General features: G+C 44.0%; 1 protein-coding gene across 1 annotated transcript in view; it reads left to right on the top strand.

Moving 5' to 3' along the window:
- Window positions 1–950: 950 nt before the first annotated feature.
- smyd2b (SET and MYND domain containing 2b) overlaps window positions 951–24,419 on the top strand; it is a 31,407-nt gene continuing 7,938 nt past the window's right edge. Inside the window, exons 1-5 of the mRNA XM_034161911.1 lie at window positions 951–1,067; window positions 1,549–1,602; window positions 1,659–1,805; window positions 8,819–8,897; window positions 22,041–22,254. Of these exons, the coding sequence (XP_034017802.1) occupies window positions 951–1,067; window positions 1,549–1,602; window positions 1,659–1,805; window positions 8,819–8,897; window positions 22,041–22,254 (611 nt within the window). The remainder of the gene's footprint in view (window positions 1,068–1,548; window positions 1,603–1,658; window positions 1,806–8,818; window positions 8,898–22,040; window positions 22,255–24,419) is intronic.

Genomic DNA, 24,419 nt, shown 5'->3' with positions numbered 1-24,419 from the left:
TACATGTTTGACGTTTAACCTAGAATTTTAAAAATCATGCTAAAGCACCCTAAGAAAACCTAAATATTTCGACATTAAGTCCTCCATAACTTTTTATACTGACATCCCTCATCTGTGGCAAAGATCAAATTTAAAGAAAACATTCCAAAAGCCGTTTTGGTTTTTGGTTATAACTCTGCTCTTAATAGGGCTACGTGTGCCAGAATGTTGGGGTGCATTTGTCACATGTTTTGCAGATGATGCTGTGATCTTCATAGAATGAATGAACATCCTGATCGGACCTTTCAAAAAGCATCTCAGATCAAAACCACAGTTCAGGATTTCAGTAGCATTTTGTTCTCAACCCTCAAGCTGTCTGTCTGCAGGCAGGGAGAATGTCAAAAACTTAATAGACATCTGGGAAGCTCATACAGAGATGTGAAGTCACTCCAGACTGGTGTATGATGCTGCCTTTGCAGTCGGATGAAGGTTCAAGTCTTCAACCTCAGATCTGCCTGGGTTATCACCAACTATGACAGAAGAGAGTTGTCCAGTGCACACAGCTACACACAGCATGAGTACACGTTCCTCAACCTGACCTGAATAAGGACCCCTTCTTATCTGGGGTAGCTTCCTTTTGATCGAGCCGAGCACTTGTGATGCCTTTATTCATTATTTTGCTTGTTCTTTGTTTTGGAAGATTCCTGTTGGACAGATCATTGTGCCCCCGTTCCCGCTCTCTTTCTTTCTCTCTCTCTCTCTCTCTGGAAGGCTCCCACTCCACTGGAGCCTCGGCGGCTCAAGAGAGGAGCCTGGGAAAGGAGGAACAAAGAGCCATCCGTCTGCAACCATCACCAATCTGCACCTCCTCTGCTCCCCCTCTCTCCCGTCTCTTCCCTGTCCCCGCTGGCCAGCACCCCAAATTAAGACTTCAGACAAGAAAATGGGCTCAGTAAAAAAAAAGGGAGAGAATGAGAGAGAACGAGAGAAGGAAGTCTGCAACAAGCCAAGAGCAGCAGCGGCAGCGCGACAAAGCCTCTGTTGTTGGACGCCAGGGCCCCTCTGTCGCTCTGCGAGGAACTGACACTGTGTCAACTTGGACCCCATGTTGTGAGGAACACACACCATAATGAACACACACATAACGTACATGCACAGACAGACATGTGCTACATACAGGCTGTGCACGCACACACACATACACACACACACAAGGCTCCATGTAAACTTGAGCACACACAGAGTCCACATTCGTCTGGACACAGTAGGCGAGAAGACGTCGTGCGCTGCAGCAGCTGCTGAGGAGCCGAACCCAGAACGGACAGGCACCTCTTTAGAACCGAAACTGCGTGGACACATGAAGGTGGACAAAGTTCGACTAACTGACAAATATTAACACAAAACACAGCGTTAATCATCTAAACGGGGCACCGGGAAGCCCAAAGGCAACTGGTTTCATTCAAAGTACTTCTTCATTTGAGAGGCCTGAACAAAATTAATCATTCATCTCTAAATCATTTATCTCCTCTGCAAATTGCTTTTAAAGTGTAAATGTTGCCTGTCAAATAGCTGAGGACAAAGAAAGCTCCAAGGATCTGTGGCCCTGTAGCAGAGTTCCTCCAGGTGGGTGGAGATGCTGTTCTCCTGCCAGTGCAACCAAACCTTGTTTCATTTTTTAGGAGACAGTCATCATCCCTACGGACCGGAAGAAAGGACGCATCCCAAACTGGAAAGGAAAGGATGATCATATGGACTACAACGTCTACAGGGGTATTACACTGCTCACCCTCATGATGTCAACCGTTGACCACGTTCTAGCTCTGCAAGTACTCATAGATCAAAAGTGTGAAGATTAACAGTGCTTCTTTGCAGCCTGTGTTGGCCGTCGCAAAGCAATTTGATTCCGTTCTGGGACATCTTGAGAATTTGTGGAATCCCCAAGAAGTTTCTGGACATCATCACCAGCCTATAGACAGACTGCAAGTGCTGTACGGAGCGAGTTTCTTCCCAATGAAAACTAGAGCTCATCATAGATGTAGTCTGGCTCCTACAGTGTTCAGTGCTCGCATGGACGGGGTGTCGAGTCAGGTTGTGGAAACCAGCAACTTAGGTGCTTTTGTTGGTGAGGAAATGTTTACTGACCTTGACTTCACAGAAGATGCTGTGGTGTTCAGAAACCGAGTGAGGAATCAGAGTGTTTGGGTTTGTGATAGTCTTGGATCAAGGCGAAGATCCAGGATTTTAATGAAATCCTGGACTCGGCCATCAGAAGTGTATCTGGATGTGATTTAAGTGTTGAACTTGTAGAGACGTTCACTTATCTCAGCAGTCACCTTTGGTCTTGGAGATCACAAAACACCTTGGAACAGATTATGGAGTCATGAGGTCGCTGGACAGATCTTGATATCTTTAGAGGAGAATGAAGGTGGAAGTCTTTAGGGTCCTGGTGTATAGTTGTGAGACTACTTGGATGCTAACCAGTGACCTAAGGCAATTTGATACTGGGGCTCTTTGGAGGATCCTTGGGTAGCGGTGGAATGACTGTCTCAAACAATCAGTTACTTAGAGAGACTAAGATGAGGAGGATCACTTGTCAGCGAGCGTCATCTTCAACATTTTGTTCAATACTCTCTTGCTATATTTTTTTTTAAATTTTAAGTTGACTGAAGTTGAAAAGATACGTTGAAACAACGTTCATAAATCCCACCTCCCACCTTTACCCCATCTCACGTTCATCCTGAACACTTCACCCTACCAAAATCTCACAGCCAAATATCTCAGAGTTGAGTCTACCTCTTAAAGTGTTGTTTTAACACTGGTGGTGTTGAACCTTGTTGTATGATGGAGTTCTGATTCAACTATTTAACTCTCTAACAGGCGTCATTTTAAGATGAATGGGACTTTTTGGCAGGGTTGATCTTTAAGTGCTTTTTCCCCATAACTAGAAGGTTGTATGTTCAAATCCTGATGCCTTATGCTGTATTTTCATAGTGTGTGTCCAAACAAACCATTTTAAACAAGAACAATGTTTAACTATTCACTATGGTGTTGAGAAATACACAGTCTGGCTTTAAAAATTCGAACTTTGGCACAGTCATAAACAGCGAGTGTTACTTTAACTCTCTGGAAAGAGTTGATTTTTCTTTGCGCAGCCTGAATACAAATGCAGTGTCCAGAGTGTGTCAGCGGCTCTTATTTTCCTTCCTAATTGTACATTTAACTGACTGTGTGTAATGTGTCCATGTCAGCACCTACACGTCATTTATATCACTACAAAATATAAAGTTAGAAAGTTAATCAGAATCAATGAGGGAACTAATTACTGTATTTTATTTAAAACCAGGGAACAACACAATAAAACACAACAAAATGATTCCAAACACACTTTAGTAGATTCTCTTCAAGAAGTGAGGATGTGTGATGTACATGTGAGCGACTGAACTGGTTTTGGCATCTTACACTCTAAACTAGGTCTAGTGGGTCCAAGACAGATGGCACTCAGGGCAAAGCTGGTCTGGGCACACACACACACACACACACACACACACACACACACACACACACACACACACACACACACACACACACACACAGGTCTCTTTTAATAGCCATTATTGGCATCCTTTGCCTCTTCCAGATCCCAGATTCCGAAATCACAGAGGCCCATTATATTTCCTATTGACCCATTTGGCAAGATGTTTGGAGCATCGAGTGCGAGATTAAATCAAACACAGTTTATAATCCAGTAATTCTAATGTTTTAATTACTTAGATGAACAGGAGGTGTTTGAGCAAAGGCTAATCTCAGATATATGAGAGAAGGAGACAGACACACACACACACACACACACACACACAGAAAGGCAGGAACAGATTTGTCTTTCTCCACGATAACATGTTCAAACCAGCGATGCATTAACGTCCACCACAAAGGCCGCTATTAACGACCAAAGACTTCAAGGAAAAGACCGAAAGCTACCAAATTAATGGCCATCAGTCCTGCTGTCACCTCACTGAACTGGTCACACGAGGTATTTGCAACACAAATTTCATTGGCATGTTCTCACAAACGTGGTGATGGACACTTGGCGAATCCTGCGCGGAGTGCCATCACCATGTGTGAATTCTGAACATCATGACTACAAGGTAAAAAGTATTTAGTCAAATGCATAACATCACCCAACGTAGATATTTTAGTACTTAATTTGCTCAGAACCTCAATTTTAGCCACTGTAGAGGCGGTTCTTGACTAGCCAACTGGTTAGTGCCCAGAAGATGAATTAAATCTTGTTAATATGTTTTCTAACTGAAAGCGGGATCCCTCTATTTTAGCAGAATTTATTTTTTATATATATAAAGTTGGTGTGAGACGAGACACAAAGATCACCACCTTCATTTTGAATTCAAAACTCAGGAGCATTGAGACCAATTTTTGAAAACCCAAATTTCCAAGTTGAATATCTGTGAATTGTTGTCATGAACATTTCACCTCTTTTAACTAAAGAAAGTTGCTAAACCGCGAATGTGACTGATTGCTAAAACTCGTCTTTTCATCCACATTTGCGCTCTGACAAATCAATGTTTCGAGACATAATTCTGTGACTAATCCCATGTATTAAAAGTCGACCTGCTGTATCTTGAGTGGCGACCACGGCTGTAACTGATCCCACAATTGTTTTTTCAATAATCACCCCTCCTGTCAATCACGCCGCAGGACAAAGGCTTCTAAAGCAAGGCTGATGACCTCATGCCTGGAGTCTACTCCATACCGAAGGGGTTTTAACACCGTTCAACTTGCCTTTTGTGTCTGCAGCCATATTTCAGACACTACTGAGTACCGAGTCGCCTGACGGTATCTCTTGGGGCTGGAGATTGGTGCACGTACACACAAACACATGCGTGAACACACATCCCCTTAATCCACGAGCTGAAGTGTTGAGCCAGGAGTGAGCCTTAAGACAAGGAATGACAACCGGGACAGCTGCAGGGGCTGGAAGCCAGTCTTAGCCCCCCACACCACCAGCACCACTGCATCCTACACTGCCTCCAGCCAGCCATTGTTTCTGGCCTGGGCCGGTGGTATTTCATTTGTCGTGAAATAGATACAGACGTGGGATGACCATGAGGCTCTTTCTCAAAGAAAAAAAACAAAAAACGCGACATGGCTACTGCTACTACCATCACTGCCGCTCTTGGATACCGAGCCCATCTTGCTCCCCTCATAGTTAACCTTCTTCTACAGCTTTTCAAAGCACCCTGCTCTGAAATATGAATAAATCTGCATTTTATAAGCGTGATAGTGAGTGAATATAACAGGCATTGTTTTCTAAATGGGTGCAAGAAGAAGTATAACAACATAGCAGCTCATTCTGATCATGTCATCTTTTATGACTTTGGCTTTTCAGTGGACAGTTAGACCTGTTGGACAGGTAAACTGGTGCTGGCCGACTCAGGTGGTGCCCATCTCTGCTTGCTTCTGACATCATCAGACCTTTATACATTGTCATGCTGCATCTTCAAGGAACTTTCAACCCGTACTTAACAAAAAACACTGACAACGCGCAGTCAGATGTCTCCTTGCTTATCCGAAAATAGAAAAGACAATGACATGTTCATCACCTTACAACTCCATCATCTAAGTTCTCAAGTCCAAGAGAGTTCATGGTCACTAAAACAATACCCCTCTCCCTCCATCAAGGGCATTCCTTGGCACAACAATAGAACCATCTCGATCCCCCGTATTTTCCTTTCCTCCCCTCCCTCCTCATTCTCCAGCCCTTCCATCAAAGAGCATTCCAGCTACAGAGCCCCCCTAAGCCCTTCACTCTGGGCCTGTCCATGTGACACGCCACACAGACAGTCATCTTTAAGAATTGATTCACTCTGGTATCCAAAGCCTAGAGAGCATGGCTGCCAAGATACCCAGCATAGGCGCCACTCATAGGGTCCAGGTACACAACAGCTGCTCCACAACAATAAAGGCAAAAAATGGAAGGCATTCAGGGGGAAGATGTAGCCCTAACCTCACTCTCAAGCCTGAACTGGTCACCTTGAGCCAGTTGTTGCCTGCCTGCCTGCCTGCCTCTAGAGACGGCAAAGGATTGGGTCCAACTTTGGGGTGAGGGTGGTGGATGAGAGTGTCTAGTGAAAGAACCTATAACCTGCAATAGTCATGGGAGCTGAGGCACGAGGCAAAGGGCAGGGCGAAATATTTTTCCCTTCCTTGGAAGAAACTCACAGTCGGGGATTTACTACCAAGATGGTCCAGTATGACATATGGCAGACCATGAATAGATTGTCTTTACTTGATGTCACCATTCCCATGACTACTTGTGTTGTCAGCCAAAGGGTTGATATAATACAATTAGTAAATATTATAAATGTATGACATTGGCTGCTGGCAGCAAAAATCAACTGACAGATGTTAGAGTCACAAGGACTTTATTCCATAACTAAAAAAGCGTGGACATCCAAAATCTGAGACTTGACTAAGCAGTCTAAAGCCTAGTCTTTTAGAAGTTATATTTTTCAAAATCTGATGTTAATATTTAAAAAGTGTACAAATTGTTGTACCTAGAGTTTAATGTATGTTTTGGAAGCAGGACAAATTCTAAGATGTAAAGGTTTAATTCTACTGTTAAGCCTCAGTCTTCATGCTAACAATTAGCTTTTGGGATACGTTCAGCTAATGTCAATATGACAGTTTTAGCAATTTTAGGATATTATCAACTTCAGCATAAAAATTGTGCACTATTCAGAAGCTTCTAGTGTAAATGAACTATTCGAATAGCCAACTTGGAGATTCTGGTAGATGCTAATTAGCTAATGTTAAAGTTCTGTTGTAGTAGGCCTGTGATGAACACTGCAATATAGGTTAGCATCTCTTGTGGGGGAGCCGCTCCCATTTCTGCTTGCCGTCGGCACAGCAGATCTTGCAAGGACCAGCATGTTGGACTGGCACAAATTTTACACCAGATACCTTTCCTGGCACAACTCCAGATGGACATGGGCACTGGAGCATGGGTGGTCTTGAACCAGGAAGAAAGAGCAGTACTGCTGGACCACCATGCAACCCCTCCCAACATAATATTCTGTAGCACCTTTCAAGAAACCCAGTGCATGAAAAAAAAAAAAAAAAAACACCTGAATTTGATTATACGATGATGCGGGATCCCTCAACAGATTGATTTATTATCATTATCTCATAGCTTTGAAGGTCCAGCTGGAAACGTTCTCCACCTGTGACCAGGTCCTTCTGTCTGAATGATCTGCTAGTTAACCCACAAACTTTAGCTTACTGGATACCTAATGGGTTGTTATTGTTACATAAGAAATCTAACAGCAACTTCCAGAAAATGTTACAACTGTAGGAGGATCAAAACTTGGACTGCTGGCACTAAACTCCACCGCAACATATTTACTTCTTTATATTGCAGATAAATTGTTGAGCTTCATCACAGTGGCCATGCAAGCTACCAGTTGCCTGGTTGGGATGACAGCAGTAAAAACCATCTACCAGACGTTAAAACACTTTCTTCGGATGGGCATCATTTGGTTGGTCATGTCACCTTCTGGAGGTCAAGCAAAGGAGAGCCAAGCCCTTCCAGAAACCAGAAAAACACACACACACACACACACACACACAGGGAAATACTACAAAGGTGAAAAGTTGAACAAAAACCAAAGAGATCATGAGAAACAAACTTGGCATCAGTAGTCTTCCCTTTAAAGCGGAACCCTAAGTGTGGGAGCAAGCTTGTCAGTGAGCTCGAGAGAGCAGAGGACTTTACCAAAGCAGCTCAGGAGGCCCCTCATTACGATATTAAACAAGATTTAATAAGTGAGAGTGATTTGATGAGGTGATTATCCTTGCCCATTAATCAAGCAGGCTTCTGGCCTCGCTGTAATATGGCCCATCTTTTCCCCGTTACCAAAGCCTCTTTAGACGCTGAGCTCCTTACTGCGCTAACGCCGCTTCAGAAACAACAACAGACTTTTTTTTTATTGACACATTACGTCTCATCTCTGAAGCTTGTGGGTATTTCCATCCCTCCGCCTCCCCGTCCCCTCTTCGAGTGCATCTCGTAAATTGAACTCCTTAGCATCTGGGTCAGAAAGTAACAACTTATCAGAGGGAGCCGCGCGCGATAACTGCCAGCGATAACGAGAAAGCATCTGTTGGCTTTAAGGATTTTGATTCGAGAACAGACAGAAGTTGCATGGATTCCACTGGATTTTGTGGCTTTGTAGTGAGGTTGGGAAAAGTGTGTGTGTGTGTGTGTGTGTGTGTGTGTGTGTGTGTGTGTGTGTGTGTGTGTGTGTGTGTGTGTGTGTGTGTGTGTGTGTGTGTGTGTGTGTGTGTGTGTGTGTGTGTGTGTGTAAAAATGAACTAAAAGCTATACCAGGACATGAGAGATACAGACCTAAGGCCATCCTTACGTCATGACGGTAACCATTTACTGACCCCAAACAGCTGTTACGGAGGATTCCTGTACATTTTGTCCAATAGGACACCTGCCTTCATCACACTGCATGTAAAAGGATTCTCCACTGATATCTACCACTTGAAGACACCCAAACATCTTCGGAGTTCACTGGTTAGCGTTGAGGTCTCACAACCGTAGAATATAACTGCAGAATATATGTGCAGACTTGGGCCTTCATCCTCCTGCAAAGGAATTGGTAGAGCCACGTACCATGATGACTCCACGGGCATCTTTCAATCTTTGGAGGCAAATATATTTTTCTCCAACTCCATGGCTTCCCCTCATGGAGGCATATTGATTTGGTTGGCTGAATCCATTAAGTTATTGACAGTCTGGATCTTGGGTTTGATCTAGGACACAGACTCCTCAGTCAACTGCTCAGGAGCTTCAACCAGGAAATCTATCAACTTCCATTATAACATCACATGCAAAGGTAAAGTCAGTCAATCTTTCCTCACCGACAAATGCAAGTCAAGTCACGGGACTCTGTGACCCATCTAAATACCAAGACAGTGCAGACCGCTAAGTCTGCACGGTCTATTAGGGTGTTCTGGTCTTAGCGGAGGTGATGGTCTAGTAGTTAAAGCATTGGGCTTGGGGCCAGAGGATCCCCAGTTCAAATCCCAGCCTGACCGGAAAATCACTAAGGGCCCTTGGGTAAGGTCCTTAATCCCCTAGTTTCTCCCAGTGTGTAGTGAGCACCTTGTAAAGCACTTTGAGCGTCTGATGCAGATGGAAAAGCGCTATATAAATGCAGTCCATTTACCATTATGACCTACAGTCACGGTGTAGGTGCTTTTGGAAATGATCCCACAAAATTAAACCATTTTCCAAACAGACTCCGACTCTAATAAGAAGTTGGGATTTAAGATGAATTTACATTTTGTGTTTCATTTTTATCCCTTTAGATGGTGACAAGGGGGAACAAGACCCTATATACGCCGGTGCTTATCCCCGGCTTCCGTAGTGTGAGCTCGATCAGAGTTTACAACTCCCCCTGGAGTCCAACATGGGTTACTTCCCCAGCCAAGATTAGTACCCACTTACAGGTGGGTGGACTAGAACAATGCAGATGAAATGTCTTGTCTAAGAACACATATATACTGTGTCCAGGAATCAAACCCAAGTCTGTACAATGGTAGCCCTACTCCTTTTCCCACCGAGCTACCTGCTCCGGGTGTCAGAATAGGACTTGTAAACAAATCTGCCTTCTTTTGGGAGAACGAGGAATTTTGAGGTTGGCGGGTCAGTGATAGAACGGGCAGGGATGGTGGACAAGCGGTTAACTGTGCTCGTTTCCAGTACAGAAAGGGTCACCCTGCCCATTCTCCATGTAGAGTTGCGTCAGGAAATCATGTGACAAATCAACATGCAGATCCACCTCAGATCTGTTGTAATGACCCCGAGTGAAACAAGGGAGCAGCCAAAGGGGCTTCCTAGTGTGAAAGACAACATTTTCAATGACTTCTCGTCTTAATTTTTCGACTTAATCAAATCTAAAAATTCTGATGTTTTACAATTATTCTTAAATATTATACCATTTTCTTTTTCAGCAGTGGCAGTGAACAAGGTTCTGAATCAGAAGTTTAGAAATAACCCCAAGATTGGGAGAGAAAATACTTTAAAAGACAACCAACCCCCCAAAAAACATTTTAAAAGTCCAAGTGGAAGAAGATTACTTTAAAGCAGACGTGGGAGGGAGCTTTTCCTGGAAACCGCCGGTGAGCATTAATACAATAAGCACAAAAAAATATAATACAAGAATGTTTGTATCACCATAATCCGGAAAGATGAGGTCGAACCAACCTGGAATATAATCCCAAGGAGAAGGTCTCCTGGTTATCCATCATCAGGCTTATATATACACACACACACACACACACACACACACACCAGTTCACCGAGCCATGTCTCATCCTCGCTTCAAATAATCACAATCTTCAAGAGAATGTCGTCCCTTCGGTCTCATCTCGACACCAGCCGGCCCATCAGCTGGGTTCGAGGGGTCAGTCAGCGGGTTCAGCTGTCAGTGAGCGCTCAGCCCGTTACGTATTTACTTACCTACAGTCAGAACTTAATGTTTCCATTCTTGTGTCTGTGTGGATTGAACCCCGGTTACTTGTGTGTATCAAAGTGTCCTCGAGCAGGTTGGCACCTTGTGTCGAAGACCTGAAAACATCTCTATACTTGATTTGAGCACCTCTACTGGAGGTTTGCATGATGTAGGCTTTGTTATGAAAAACTTCTTAAGTATTCTGGCAGACAAGATTGTCACGTTAATTATTCAGAGATCATCATCATCATCGTCATCTACTACTGGCAGCAATATCTTCAAGACGCAAAGAGCAACTTCAATCAAATTTGGCTCAAAAATTCAGTGGAGCATCATCTCACAATACAAGTAATGTCAAGGTTGTAGATCAAAAGGTCAAGGTCAAAATCAGAGCTCATCATCTACGGCTGGAAGAGATATCTTCAAAACACAAACAACGCTTTCATTTATAGATGGTGGGTAAACTCAGTGGACCAGCATCTCACAATTGAGGTCATAGTTCGAAAGCCAAGTTCAAATCAGAGGTCATCTACTGCTGGCAGTGATATCTTTAAAATGTAAGGGACAACTTTAATACAACTTGGAAGATAAACTTAGTGGACTGTCCTCTCACAACAAAGGTCAACTTAAGGTCAAGGTCAAATTCACCTAAAATACACTACAAACCATATCTCAGGAACCACACCAGATATTGAAATGAAATTTTCTGCATAGACATCTTCTTCCTCAGACTAACAAATGTGTCAGATCTCTGAGATCACATGGTGACATCAAGTGAAGTCAAAATGGTAGTGGGGCACTCTAATGCTGTGGATGCCTTTTTTCTTTTTTCCATAGAATGATTTTCTGGAATGGTTCCTCACCCAGTTTGTAAGTCAAAGTCAAGGTTGTGGAAAATATAAAACCCACTATGATGGCCTTGTTAGTTTGGGACACATAAATAAAATGGAATTTTAAAGAAATCAAATCAGTACTACTTGTAATAAAGCAAGTGCACAAACTGAAATGTAACTGAGGAATGCCTCGAAGGACAGTTGCAGAATGGAGTTGCTGACACTCGGGACATAAGACAATGTCGCCCTGACAAATACGGCGTCCCTCCTTCGCTCGCCCGCTCTCCCTCTGTGTATCTAAGCAGCGTAATTTGAGTAAATGACAGGGGAACATCTGCTGTGCATAAGTGAGAAGCCAACACTTTAACATGCAGATGTCTCTTTCCATCTGCATTAATTCAATAATTACCGCAATGGAGGGAGAGAAAAAAAAATCTTTTTTATAGCTTAAGACAATGTTATCTGTGCCAGTTGGTATGGGGAGGGTAAGAACGAGTGGAGCGAATGAGTAGGCGCATGTACGTGTGTTCCTGCTGCTGGAGGTTTGGGAGAGGAGGGGTAGATTATTACACCATTTAGCCAGAGCAAGCTGTCACATTGCGGAGAATCTCACTAATTCCATTGTGCCCTTGGCGAGTCACTAGCAGACTCCAAGTGACCGATGAGGCCTCAGTGCCACCGCTCGGCCACCACACGAACAAACCGCTTCTCTCGGTGCGCACACGAGAAAAGCCACTCCTGTGCTCATCGTGCACATTCAGGTTCGCAGACATGTACGTGTGAAAATGCACGTGCAGCCCTGCAGAGCAAATCTGACAGGTCAAGGTTTTTTCAGTTTAAAATGTCAGGCAATCATATTTTGGCTGGAGCTGTCAATTAAGAGGACAATAGTGGGCCACAGAGAGCATTAATCGCTAATTGTTTCTGTTCAAACACATCTAATTATTTAAAGGTGAGCTCCATAATCATCAAAAGCATTTATAAACTCATCAGTCAAACGTGACCATACAATGCCCTTGTTCAGTCATTAAATAAAGTGGGACAAATTATTCAAATAAAGGAAAGTGCTTTCTGCTTTAACTACAAAGGCTCAAATATATCAAAGTTAGGATTGTGCACAAAACACATTAAAAAATTCTGTGGTCAGTCTGTGAAACAGTAGAAGTGCTGATGTTTGGGCTCTTTGGGATGGAAATGTGTTGGATCGTCATGTTTCCTAACAAACATCCAACTGACCTTTCACCTACAAGGTCACATGTGTGAGACCTTTTTCAGGCTGTGACAAAAAGGTCAACGGAGCTCCAATAAGCAACTTGTCATCGTGGTCCTGGTGCCACACAGGGTGAAGTCCACCTGCACCGACTGCTGCATATTTCATCCAGTTTGGCAGTAAACCTGCTGAAATGCTTTGATGGACATCAGATGGAGACGTTTGCCTCGTCTACAGCCACAACACAGATGTGACCCCTTACAGTGCATCAAACATGAGCCGAACGCTGACAACCCGTCGATGTTTTGCTTAAGAACCATTTGAAAAAGCCGTTTATCTAGAAGTCTTCCTGCAGCCCACACTCAGAAGCCGTCGTATTAGACCATGATGGTGACATAAGTTTTTCTTCTTATTGAGATACATTTTTTGTAGACTCCTCACGTGTTTGTGGAAGGTGACATTCCTGCACAGCTCAGACCAGCACAACTGTTGAATTGTTGGTGTTGGAAAGGTAGAGGGGTGTTTTTTTGGGGGGTGTACATCTCCTGGTATCATTGAAATAAGGCCTTCCAGTTCTGACAATCTGAACAGTTTATTGGATGAAGTTGGTCAAGTCTGGTCTTGGATTCTGGATGACAACCACGCAGGCAGACAACAGGTTCATCCATATGGTATCTTTTAAAAAAGTAACCATCTACTGTATTTGGTGTTTTTTCCAGTTGGTGGGGGATCATGCCAAGAGAAACACACCACATGACCAAAATACTGTTGCTGGCGTTCCCTCACAATGCAAGTGACACTTCACATCAGAGTCTCTCCAAGAAACACTCATTTGAACAAACTAATTCCAGTCGATGTGGAACCAAAGACATCCAGTCAATGCCTTCAGTCACTGATTAGAATCCAAGTCCCAAACAACACAGCAAGACAGGAAGGTCTCGGCATCGCTACACACCTGAGTCCAACGACCTCATGACACCATGAGCTCTTCCTGGGTGTCTCTTGATCTCAAAGGCCGAGGAACCAGAGATATGAACATGACCACCAAGATAAGTGACTGAAGTAGGTCAGTATTTTTTTTTTTTTGTTACAATAGCCAAAGTTATTGACCTTGTGTCATTGGGACATTAGAGGCACTCGCACACAAACATTCAGCTGGACAAGATACCCACAAGCACACATACAAGTACAGTCACGTGCACACGGCTCTTACACGGCTGCTAAAGATAGGGACAAAGGAAGACATTTGTATAGTTGGCTGGCCAGCTTCCTTTGATTGCAGCAGTTCTTCTGTAGGAAACAATGCACTCGCACTATTAATACACCAAGGAGACAGAGAACTGCTCTTAGAGGAAAGCTCAAAGGAGCCACTGGCCAGGCTATTTACAGACTTACTGACTGATAAGATGACTGATTGCGCTATACTTACTGTAGTCTCTCTGTCTTGTCTTTCTCTATTCTTTCTTTCTGCAAGGACTCTGGCATACTGACCCGGGTTGATATGTAGGAGTGAAGTAGCAGCAATACATCACTGATTCTTTGAGTCATGACTTGTGCTTAAAGGTTTCCTCTTGGCAAGGAATTCAGAAAGATTAGAGAACATTTTGTTCAAGGACGTATAGTTCGACCAGCAGAAGATGGAATCAAGAAATGTTTCTTTCCAAAAACCCAAACAATTCTTAGAACAACAGCACAAATATTCTAAATACTCAAACGTCTGCTCAGATCATGTCATATATATATATAAACAATTTCAGGTGTAGTGTGTAATGTTCAGATGTATTCAAGTGTAGAATGACAGCTTAAAGTTTTATTACCTCAGGCAGCTGAAGGAGGACAGAGTTGTTATGTGGTGACACGTCTGTGTATGTTGTGTTTGTTGCAACAGTAATGGACTGGAAGGATTTGTGGAAAGATGGTTCTTGGGTCAGGAAGCAGTTGATGACATTTTTAGCCAAATCTAGATTAGGCTTGTAGGGCCATAAGGTCAATGGGATACAAGTTGGGTTACCAGTATGTAAACCTGGGTTGGCTTGCTGGTCACACTACCTGTGTGCATTCGTGGAGAAGACACGTCATCTGCATTCATTGTCCCAGTCCACCAACGTGTAAATAGTTACTGGCTTTAACTGGGGGAATAAATTGCAATGGACTTGTATCCCATCCAGGGGGAGTTGTAGACTTGAATACGTTTTGTGCTTTCGACCCCAGGGCCGATACAGGACTTATTTCTTCTACGCTTTGGTTGGGTGGTTGTAACCTAGAACAGTTCAACGATGTCTGTCAAACTGGCAGATGTGGAAATTTACAGGACCAAAACATGCTCCCAAACCCAACCACTGCGAGGCAGGATGGTTTCAAACGTTGGAATGAGAACATATCTCTGATCTCTGAATGCATCTTCTAATTCTAATCTTCACATCTCGTGCATCTCTACAGAGGGTTCTTCTCAGTGAGAAGATACTTTTGCAGAAACAGCATCCTGTATGGCCTAATATGCCTGTTAGTAAGCTAACAGCAACTTTCAGAAAAAAACTCAGTGCTGCTGCTCGAGTTAAAGTGGATTCTTGAAACACCAACACCTCCCTCAGAAACCGATCTTATGCAGATGATGTGCAACTTCTGAGTATCAAGCTGGTAGAAATCACACACATGTAAACTTTGTTCTGAGCAATCATCTTTTATATCACATGCTGCCAAAGCAGAAGGTCACCCCTTTGTGTCTGGTCTGCTTCAGGTTTCTTCCTCAAATCATCAGAGGAAGGTTTTCCTTATCGCTGTCACCTGTGTTTTTGCTCTGGGGGTTGGTAAGGTTAGACCTTACCCGTGTGAAGCCCCTTGAGGCAGCTTTGTTGTGATTTGGTGCTATATAAATTAAATAAATTGAATGTTGCTATTCTGGCAACAACAGTTAACCAGTTTTTAGGAAGAAGGGGAAAACGCAGGAATAAATCTCTCGTGCGCTTCCACTGCTGCATCCCGTCTCCCCACATGTGACATTTGACTGGTGGTAAATAGCCACCCAGTCACACTTAGGATCACATCCCCTTTCTAAAAGTGCCCATTTAAAGAGCATCAAATCCCCTCTCACTAAACCCGCACAAGCCCAACCTTCATTAGCATAGCTAACAAACTCCGCCAAAGAGGAACAGCAGAGTGAGAGAACAATGGAAGTCTATTAAAGGGGGGAGGAGAGAAGGGAAGCTATTGTTCTGGTCTTATTTAGCCCTCGGTGTCACCCTGCAACTGTTGTCACTTCTAAGTTTAGCCGGGCGGCTGAAGAGGAGGAGGAAGAGGAGGCAGGCTGAGGAGCACGAGCGATAGGATGAAGGGGGCAGATGAATAAATGGAAGAAGGAAAGAATGTGAAAGGAGATTTAAAGGAAGACCAAATGTGACCAGATAAAAATGCAATGACGCGTCTCGTCAGATGGAGGAGTGTGCACACAGCTGCCCGAGAACAAAGATCCGGCCACATGTTGGAAAAATGCACGACGTGTTACTTCATCACCACCACTGAGCTCAGCGTGACAAGAAGCCAGCAGAGAGTCTGAGGCCTGCGTTTTCTCCAGAGTTCGTGCATGAAGATTCACCCAGAACCTGGAGCTTTTTCACCCATTCAAAGTATAGCTTCTGTTTTGCTGCCGTAAACCATCAAAAACAATCCCAGGAGATGTTCATGTGCTCACTGGAGAACATCCACCTCCACGATCTGCTCTGTCACGTCAGGTGTCTGAAAACCAGCCAGTCATGTCACAAACTGCCCGATACTTATCCAAGCATGCAGAACTAAAACTCAGCGGTTACATCAGTCCACGTTTGCCACAATTATTCCTGAGGTCACAGCATGACTGCACCTATAGTCCATGAGAAGGTAACAACAGCATTCAGCTTCACAGAACCCACTGACGACAAGAAAAGACGCGTCTACTGTCGGGTAGAGAGAGTTTATGACTGTAAGACCCTAAATAAGTGCAGCACCGGGGCTTTGCACAGAGACATTGTGGGTCCTTTAGCGACACTCTTCTTGGGCATCAGATCTGCTACGTTTGGATTTACGAGCCGTGATCAACAGAATGTTTAGACAACTTTTGGCTGCTGAAGAAAATCTATTCAACATACACATTTATGATGTATGTCCTGAAATAAACGGTGTGAAAAAAAAAACTATTTTCATTAAGTATATTAGTTGTAGGATCTCCCAAATGTGACTATTACTGCAGTAAATATGATAAAATACCACTTGTTGCCAAGGGTTTAATGGGGACAGAAACAGCGATGTCCTTTAAAGACAAAAGCAAACAAATTCGAAGACAAGCAAGGAGAAAGACAGAGACTGTCCGAGAAGAAAAGACAAAAGAGATTAGCCCAGCTGTCGGCTCATAAAGTGGCCGAGGGCTGAGCCGCTAAGCCCTCCAGTGAAAGTAGAGCTTAGGTGGGTGACACGGGGCAGCGGACCCACTCGGCCCACGGTGGCTTCCAGTGGACGGCCTGAGCCAAGCCAAAGACACGTGGATAAACAGAGGACCATGAAGCTCTGTGCCTGCAAAGCCCACAGGGTTAAGACGGCAAGGCAGGAGAGCAAGCAGGCAGGCGGGCCGGCGTCAGCTCCAACACCCCCCCACCCCCCACCCACCCCCCACCACCACCACCCGACGGGAGGGTTACGCTAAGGGCTTGACTCCATAACGCGACGGTAGACATCGCCTTCATCAGGTCAGCAAGTTCAACACAAAGAATGTGGATCTGCTGAAACATGTCTGAGCTCAGCTCAAGGGAACACAGGAAGAATTACACATGGTCTTGGCACGCAACCTCACCCCCCCCCCCCCAAAAAAAAACACAGCCCTGAGTTATCAATTACGCTGCCCCACATTCTCCAATCAGCAACAATAAGCAGGACCATCCGTCTCTCCAAACATGCCCCGCTGATGACCCCTAGTTAGCACCGCAGCCTGCAACTGGCCCGCGATGACAAGGTCACGAGCTCGAGGTGAGGGGAGCCATCGCCATACTGCAAGTACAAAGGTCTGTAACGGCGCACTGCATTTCACACGCGACCCTCGCCCGCTACCTCATAGCAGAGAGGCATTAGCAGCTGCTGTTTTACAAGGCCCCAATGTGACAATGCACCGTGCACATCCATCAACAGTGTGCCTATAAGTTATAGATCATCAAAGGGTCTAAATCCGACACCCACAGCGCGAGTTCAGCTTGATCCTTGAAGAGACACATGGCGACTTAGAGACTGTCAAAGAGCATTTGTACTGAGCCCATGCACTCATTTAGAACCCGCGACAAGACGGTCCTGCTTTCAGCAGCATTTGTCCGACTGGACGCATGGATACAAAATAACGAGGGGACGTAAACAAAAGACAACCGATTCTGTTGGGGGGGAGTCCAATACTAGCAAATACCAAAGAAGGGGATCAGTTAATGTACAAGGCTTTAATGGCACTGTCCATTAGAGTTACAGTTAGGGTTTCGGGTTACAGTTGGACTGGGGTTAAGGACTTGGTTGGGTTTCAGGTTACAGATGGATTTGGAATGTGATGAGGTTTTGTTTACAGTTGGGTTACAACAGATGTTAGCGTTACAGCTGCATGACGGTTTGTTGTTAAGGTCAAGGTTGGGGTACAGTTAGCCATTAGAGTTACACCAGGGTCTGACGTGGTTATGGTTTAGGGTCATAGTTCAGGACTGGGGTGCGGTGTGGTTTGTGTCATGGTTGGGGGCCGTTACGGTTTACAGATTCAGCCTCCTTTATGATGTTACTATCATCTGTTTTTGCCAAACATTTTCCCATTTCTTTCCCACAATGGTCTGTTCGGAGCACAGAGGTTAGCAACAGACCCATGGAACCCCACATGGAGTTTAAAATCTCTCACACACGCAAACATTAATAAATATGTACACAATCTACAGCATTTCAGAACTCGCCAAATTTGGTTAGTTCAACAAATCAGACATCTTTAGTTTAACGCACACACCTGTCTGTATGGAGGTCCTTTGGATCACAGATGAATCCATGAAGACCACACCTCCAGCAGTCGATCAGTTTGTCCACCAAGCCAACCAGATTTGTCCCCAGTGTCAGTGAAATCTTGAGCAGGGCACTGAAACCCACCCTGACCTGGAGAAATCTGCAGAGATACAATAGAAAACACAATACCTCACACACTAAGAACAGGACGAGACAATACCAGGTACCAGCTATTAGCTACCCCAGTTGACGAGTGCAGTCAGATTTTATGCGCCATTCCAGAACCTACAGTAACCAGTAATCATCTCTTTCTTGACCAGTGGACCATTTCCCCACAATAATTCCACGGGCTCACTGTACCAGTTTTTGGGGAATCTTGCTTTCAGACAAACGCTCCCAGAGACAACAAAACTAGAACGTAGAGTCAATGCCTCAGAAAAACAGTGGGAGGGATTCATGTGGATCACCACATGACATCTGCAGCATTATCTCCTGGAACACAACATGATTAGCAAACATGTTTCTTTTACTTTAACGGATGAAAATCCTGATCTCCAGGAAACTTCTCCTGTTGAATGTTTGTTACAGGACGGGTGTAAGAATGTTGTTTTTGAGTGGTGGGGGGGTGGTCATGATTGGTGGAATAAGCATGGTGGCTTAGTGGTTAGCACTGTTGCCTCAAAGCAAGAAGGTCATGGGTTTGATTCCCACCTGTGGCCTTTCTGTGTGGAGTTTGCGTGTTCTCCCCGTGTCTGTGTGGGTTTCCTCTGGGTGCTCCGAATTCCTCCCACATTTAAAGACACGCAGGTTAGATGAATTGGAAACTTTATAACTGCCCAGGTCTCCCTTGCAAAAGAGGTCTCGATCTCAGTGGGACTAACCTGGTTAGATAAAGGTTTAAAAAATTTTTGGAAGAAATTGTTCAAAATATATATATATTTTTAAGTTTCTGTTTAAGAATGTTAAAAACAACAACATAAAATATCCAAAACCGACACCCAGACATCAATCAGTGCCAATATGTAGCAGGATCTTCTTCCTGATAAGATTAATTCCATTAAGATTTGCAGAGATCATCTGAGAACTTAATGAGGAACCCCGATAAGATCAAGTGATCCAACACTGGCAATAAGTTGTTTGCTTGAAGCGATATTTTCACATTTTAAGAAAAAAATAAGAATTACTCTCATTGCTCAGACTGAAGAGGTCAGACTGACGGGATCTGACCTCCATCCTCGCTCTTATTCTGTTGATTTCCTCTAACAGTGTTTCCTTGAGAACTAAATCTACTTAGGATTTATTGTTTCTTATTATTTCTCATCACTGGAAATTATAATCCTTTCACCTAATCCCCCCTCTCCCTCCTGCTCTTTCAGATCATATTCATCAAGATCATCCTCTCTGACAAAGCAAGAACTCTGCAGAGTGGGGGGGCCTAAAGAGATCGCGTCCCGGAACAGGGGGTGTCTTCCAAATCAAATCAGGTTCCTCTGATGTAATCAAGACGAGACGCCAAAGACGAGCACATAATCTCCCTGGGACATGCCTCCCTTGCTTGCACATTATTAAAAATTGAGGAGGAACAAATCTTTCAATTGAAAGACTGGAAAAATGGAATTATAATAAATCAGGCCAAAGTGGGGCGAGGTTGGATAAAGCCTTCAGATACAGATGAGTTTGAGACAGCGGTTTGTGCACGTCAGGCTGCCACACATGCACAGGGAGAGCGTGCACGTCTGCACGAGTGTTGTTTGCACACTTATAAAATATTTCATCTTGGCCTGAGGGAGCATCAGCTCTGGAAAGGTGCGGTCGTGTTCTAGCGTTCCTCAATCTGTGGCACCTTTAGACACCAGAATCAGCAGACTGGTGATGGCCAGGAGCTTTAATTCTGACCAGCAGATCGTAACGGTGACCCGCTTACACCATACGTACTTACTGAGACTGGATCTCCATTTTGCCGCCAACAAACACTTCAAAATCCTCCTGTTACCACTGCAATGCCACGGTGGCAAAGAAGATGGTCTCTTCTAGAAATGCCTGTGCATGTGTTTGTTTAACATCAGAATGTCATTGCATGACGACAAACACACGGTCCTTGACAGGTCCCTAGTCTGGCCCGATGGCTGGGAAATCCCAGACAATCTGAGTCTGAGGACCTGGTGCAGCCTTCACAGCCATTGGGTTGGAAGCCATCACCTCCTCCACCTGATCCACTGTTGGACTTCTTGTTTCACCAGAGCCCCGTTAGCCATTTCACGTTTCTTCCTGCACAATTCTGGAAATTCACATTATTCTGGTTAACTTCTGCTCTGCTGTGAGGACAGTCACTGTAGCTACCTGAACAGAGGTCAGCATGTTTGCACAGTCAAAACTCAACAAATCTGAACTGGAAACTCGGTGCACGTCTGTGGTGCACACAGTTTTCTTCCACCCACTTTCACAGTGTAACACTGGAGGAGGTGTGCACAAAACAGTTCCATCATAAAAACTGCAGCTGTGTGGGTTTATATTTTTTAAGGTTGGTCACTGCAGCAGCATCAGCTTCAAACATACAAACTCCTGATGGTGCAGCAGGGCGGGTGCAGTTACAAGTAACAGCCACACGGTGGCAGACTCTGCCAATGCAAAGCAACGGCTGGCTCTTTATTTGTAGTTCATTTTTCATTCGGTTCATTATTTGGATTCTCTTGTGTGTTTATCACCTTATTTTGGTCTTAATTCCTCCAGAATATATTATTTCTCCACATCCAAAGGCAGTGACGACAATTTTTAATTACTTCACTATCAAGAAAAACAGAAAACAAATAAAAAGAATAAAAGTCACCAAAATACAACAGAAGGTGTCGCAGAAATATTAACTCCACATAAGTCGAAAAGAACATCTTATTTTCGAAGTGATGCTGAAGGAGGAAAGAGAAAGTGTACAGCAGATCAACTCCTCGGACATTTCCTGTCCTCACCACTAGATGGCAATAAAAGGTTTCACACTGGAGACTTATGTTCCTTGAGATCAGCACTGACCTTCTTCCAGCATCAGCAGGTGTGTTTGTGTGTTCAGATCAGTGCAATCTTTGCTGTAAATGTCCTGGAGACAGCAGAGAGCTTTTCTTCTCTTCCTTTTCTTCCTGATCAACGAGGGGCGTCCACGTGGTCCTTTCTCATGTCTCATCATGTCAGTGTTGATGCACTTTTCCCACTCATTGATGATTTGGGGTTAAAGGTCACCTCAAACAGGTGACATTTTCGACTTTCCATCAATATACAATTGGTTGGATAATTTGTTTATTTTTGCATTGCATAAAACAATAATATTTTAATAAACTATTAACTGCAAGCACTTATTTCCATTATGGCTCATAACATCATCAACATGTTTTTTTCTTTTAAATGCATGAAATAAAAAATAATGTTAGCAGCAAAAAGTGTGAAAAAGCCTAAAAATCCGACTGGAAATGTGTATCGGTACAAGCGTGTCATTACATGTGTCGGCCACAGGGTGGCGCTCCTCCGGACAAAAGCGTGTGCGTCCTGCCCGAGTCCGAGGAGAAAGGATGGAGGCGGTGGAGAGGTTCGACAGTCCGGGAAGAGGTCGCGGTCTCCGCGTCAACAGAGGCTTTAAAGTCGGTGAGCTGCTGTTCTGCTGTCCGCCGTTCGCGTCGGTGCTGTCGGTCACAGAGAGGGGGGGGCGCTGCGACTTCTGCTTCAGCAGGTAGGAAGGACCAAAAACAACAAATCCATAAATAAATAAAATACCAACTCTGACAACCTCACACCAGCTGGCTTTTTAATTCATTCCTCAAAAACACTTCAAATCAAGTGTTGCTGCATCTGAACAGGGGCGTATCCAGGATTTTTAAGTGTGGGGGGGGAGACGCAGAACTTTTAAGATGTAATCCTGCTGGGTGCCTTTTTTTTTTTAATAACTATTCGGAACCACTGTTTTATTCCTTAGTTTTCAAATAAAGGATTGACCGTCTTATATTCACCCTACTGCGATATCCCAGAATCCCTTGCACGCCAGAGAGGCGCTGCAATCAAAACAACATGGAGAAACCACATGACGACAATTGCAGTGGACATTATACTACCAAAATGTGCATTTTTATGCCTTTCATAACATTTATAAGAGACTGCTGCTTGAGATGCTGAAACAAATATTCCAAATATTCCGTCTCTGCTACCTTCAACCGGCGTGGAACATCATAAACGCAAACCAAATTTCAGACATCTTATATATATATTACTTTGGAACAAACAATGTTGTAAAGGACAATAAGCAGAGCGTTCAAGAGCAAACGTCACTTTCCACCACAATGACAAGAACAGGAAGCGATCGCGGCTCACAGCAGTTCCCATTAAAAATAACAGATAAACAACATCTAAAAACCTAAATAATATATTCACGAGAGTTTTAGGCACAATATATGGAGTTTTACCTTGTGATGCTGATGCTGTTGTTCATGTGCAGTGTTATCTGAGCATGTCAATGTTGTTGACGTCTCACTGTGCAGACACCTCTCTGAGATTTTGCAAAATTCGAAACCTCAGTAGGGTGAATAGCGCCATTATGCTCAAAATCTATATTCCACAAAGCCCCGTTCCTTCCTATTTAATCCTGAATATCAAATTGGGTTGTGTTTCAAAGCATCATAGTAACTTCTTGATCCATCTTTGTCCATCTTGAACAAACTTGGTACGGACATCATCAGCACCAGATTTGATATCGTAATCCAGTTTTTGAACTGTTCAAAACTTTCATCTCTAAATCGTTGATAGTACGTATAAAGTTCCAGATATTCGTAGCCTGAACGACGTCAATCATGCTCAAACTTTTTTAACCAGGGTATTTGTCGTGACTACGGCTTGAAACTTGCTTAATCGTGCTCCACTGGGGTAAAAAACTTGAAGCCAAAGCAGAGTTTGTTGTGGTTTTTGTTCATGTCTGGCTGAGGGTGCAGCTCCTTTCTTTAGTTTTTTTTTTTTTTTGGGGGGGGGGGGGGGGGGGGTTTGGTTGCCAAGTCTGCACTTTATAAGCCAGCCTGTTGCCAGGTCTGCACTTTATAAGACAGCCTGTTTGGAGGCAAACTGGATTAAGCAGTTTCATCCCATTTTTACACTTTTTTTGGATCGTGGGCGATTGTAGTAAAACAGTGCCATGTGGAACGGTCCTGTTACCTTGTAAACAGCAACCAGACGCCATGACAAACTGGGAAACCCGCCATGCTGCTTGAGGGTGAGACAGCGCATCACACACTAGAGCCTGGACCTTTATTGATTTTACAATGAACTCTAAATTAGCGGTTGTGACGTATTGGTTTTAAGTCCCGTTGAGACTGAGTCCCATCCGTTGTTGGATTCAGCTAAGTTAAAGGTTGTGTGTTGCCACATTTTGATGTAACACGTATCTTACATAGTGGAAATGGCAGTGGAGGTGAGGAATTAGGATTTGCATGCAAACACAGCAAGATAGATAATATGAAGTCAGATGATTCTCACAAGCAAACCTTTTATTTATTTTAAATAAAGCTGACATAATGTGTGCTACTTGTTCAACTGGCCCTACTCTCACTTTCACATGCATCCCGGATGGTCATGGTTTGGAAGTTTGCCCATACCTCGGAAAACCTTACAGGATCTGGGAAGGTGGCCTTAATATTCCATCAGGTTTTCCAGAAGTGCCAAGGTACAAGTCGTGAGACTTCCCAGGATGCACCTCTCTGAAAGTGTCACTGGGCCTAACTGTTGACTATCTGCCCACTTCTTACGTCTGACTTGCCTGAGGTCATTTAACATGCAGCGTGTTCACCTCGCTGACCCCGCCAACTAAGAAGCTTGTTTAGACCCTCAAAAATGGGTCAGAATTCCACTGGTGGA

The sequence above is a fragment of the Thalassophryne amazonica genome, chromosome 21, assembly GCF_902500255.1.
Source record: "Thalassophryne amazonica chromosome 21, fThaAma1.1, whole genome shotgun sequence".
NCBI lineage: Eukaryota > Metazoa > Chordata > Actinopteri > Batrachoidiformes > Batrachoididae > Thalassophryne > Thalassophryne amazonica.
Note: the sequence above shows the minus strand (reverse complement) of the source record. Positions and strands in the feature narration are given on the sequence as shown.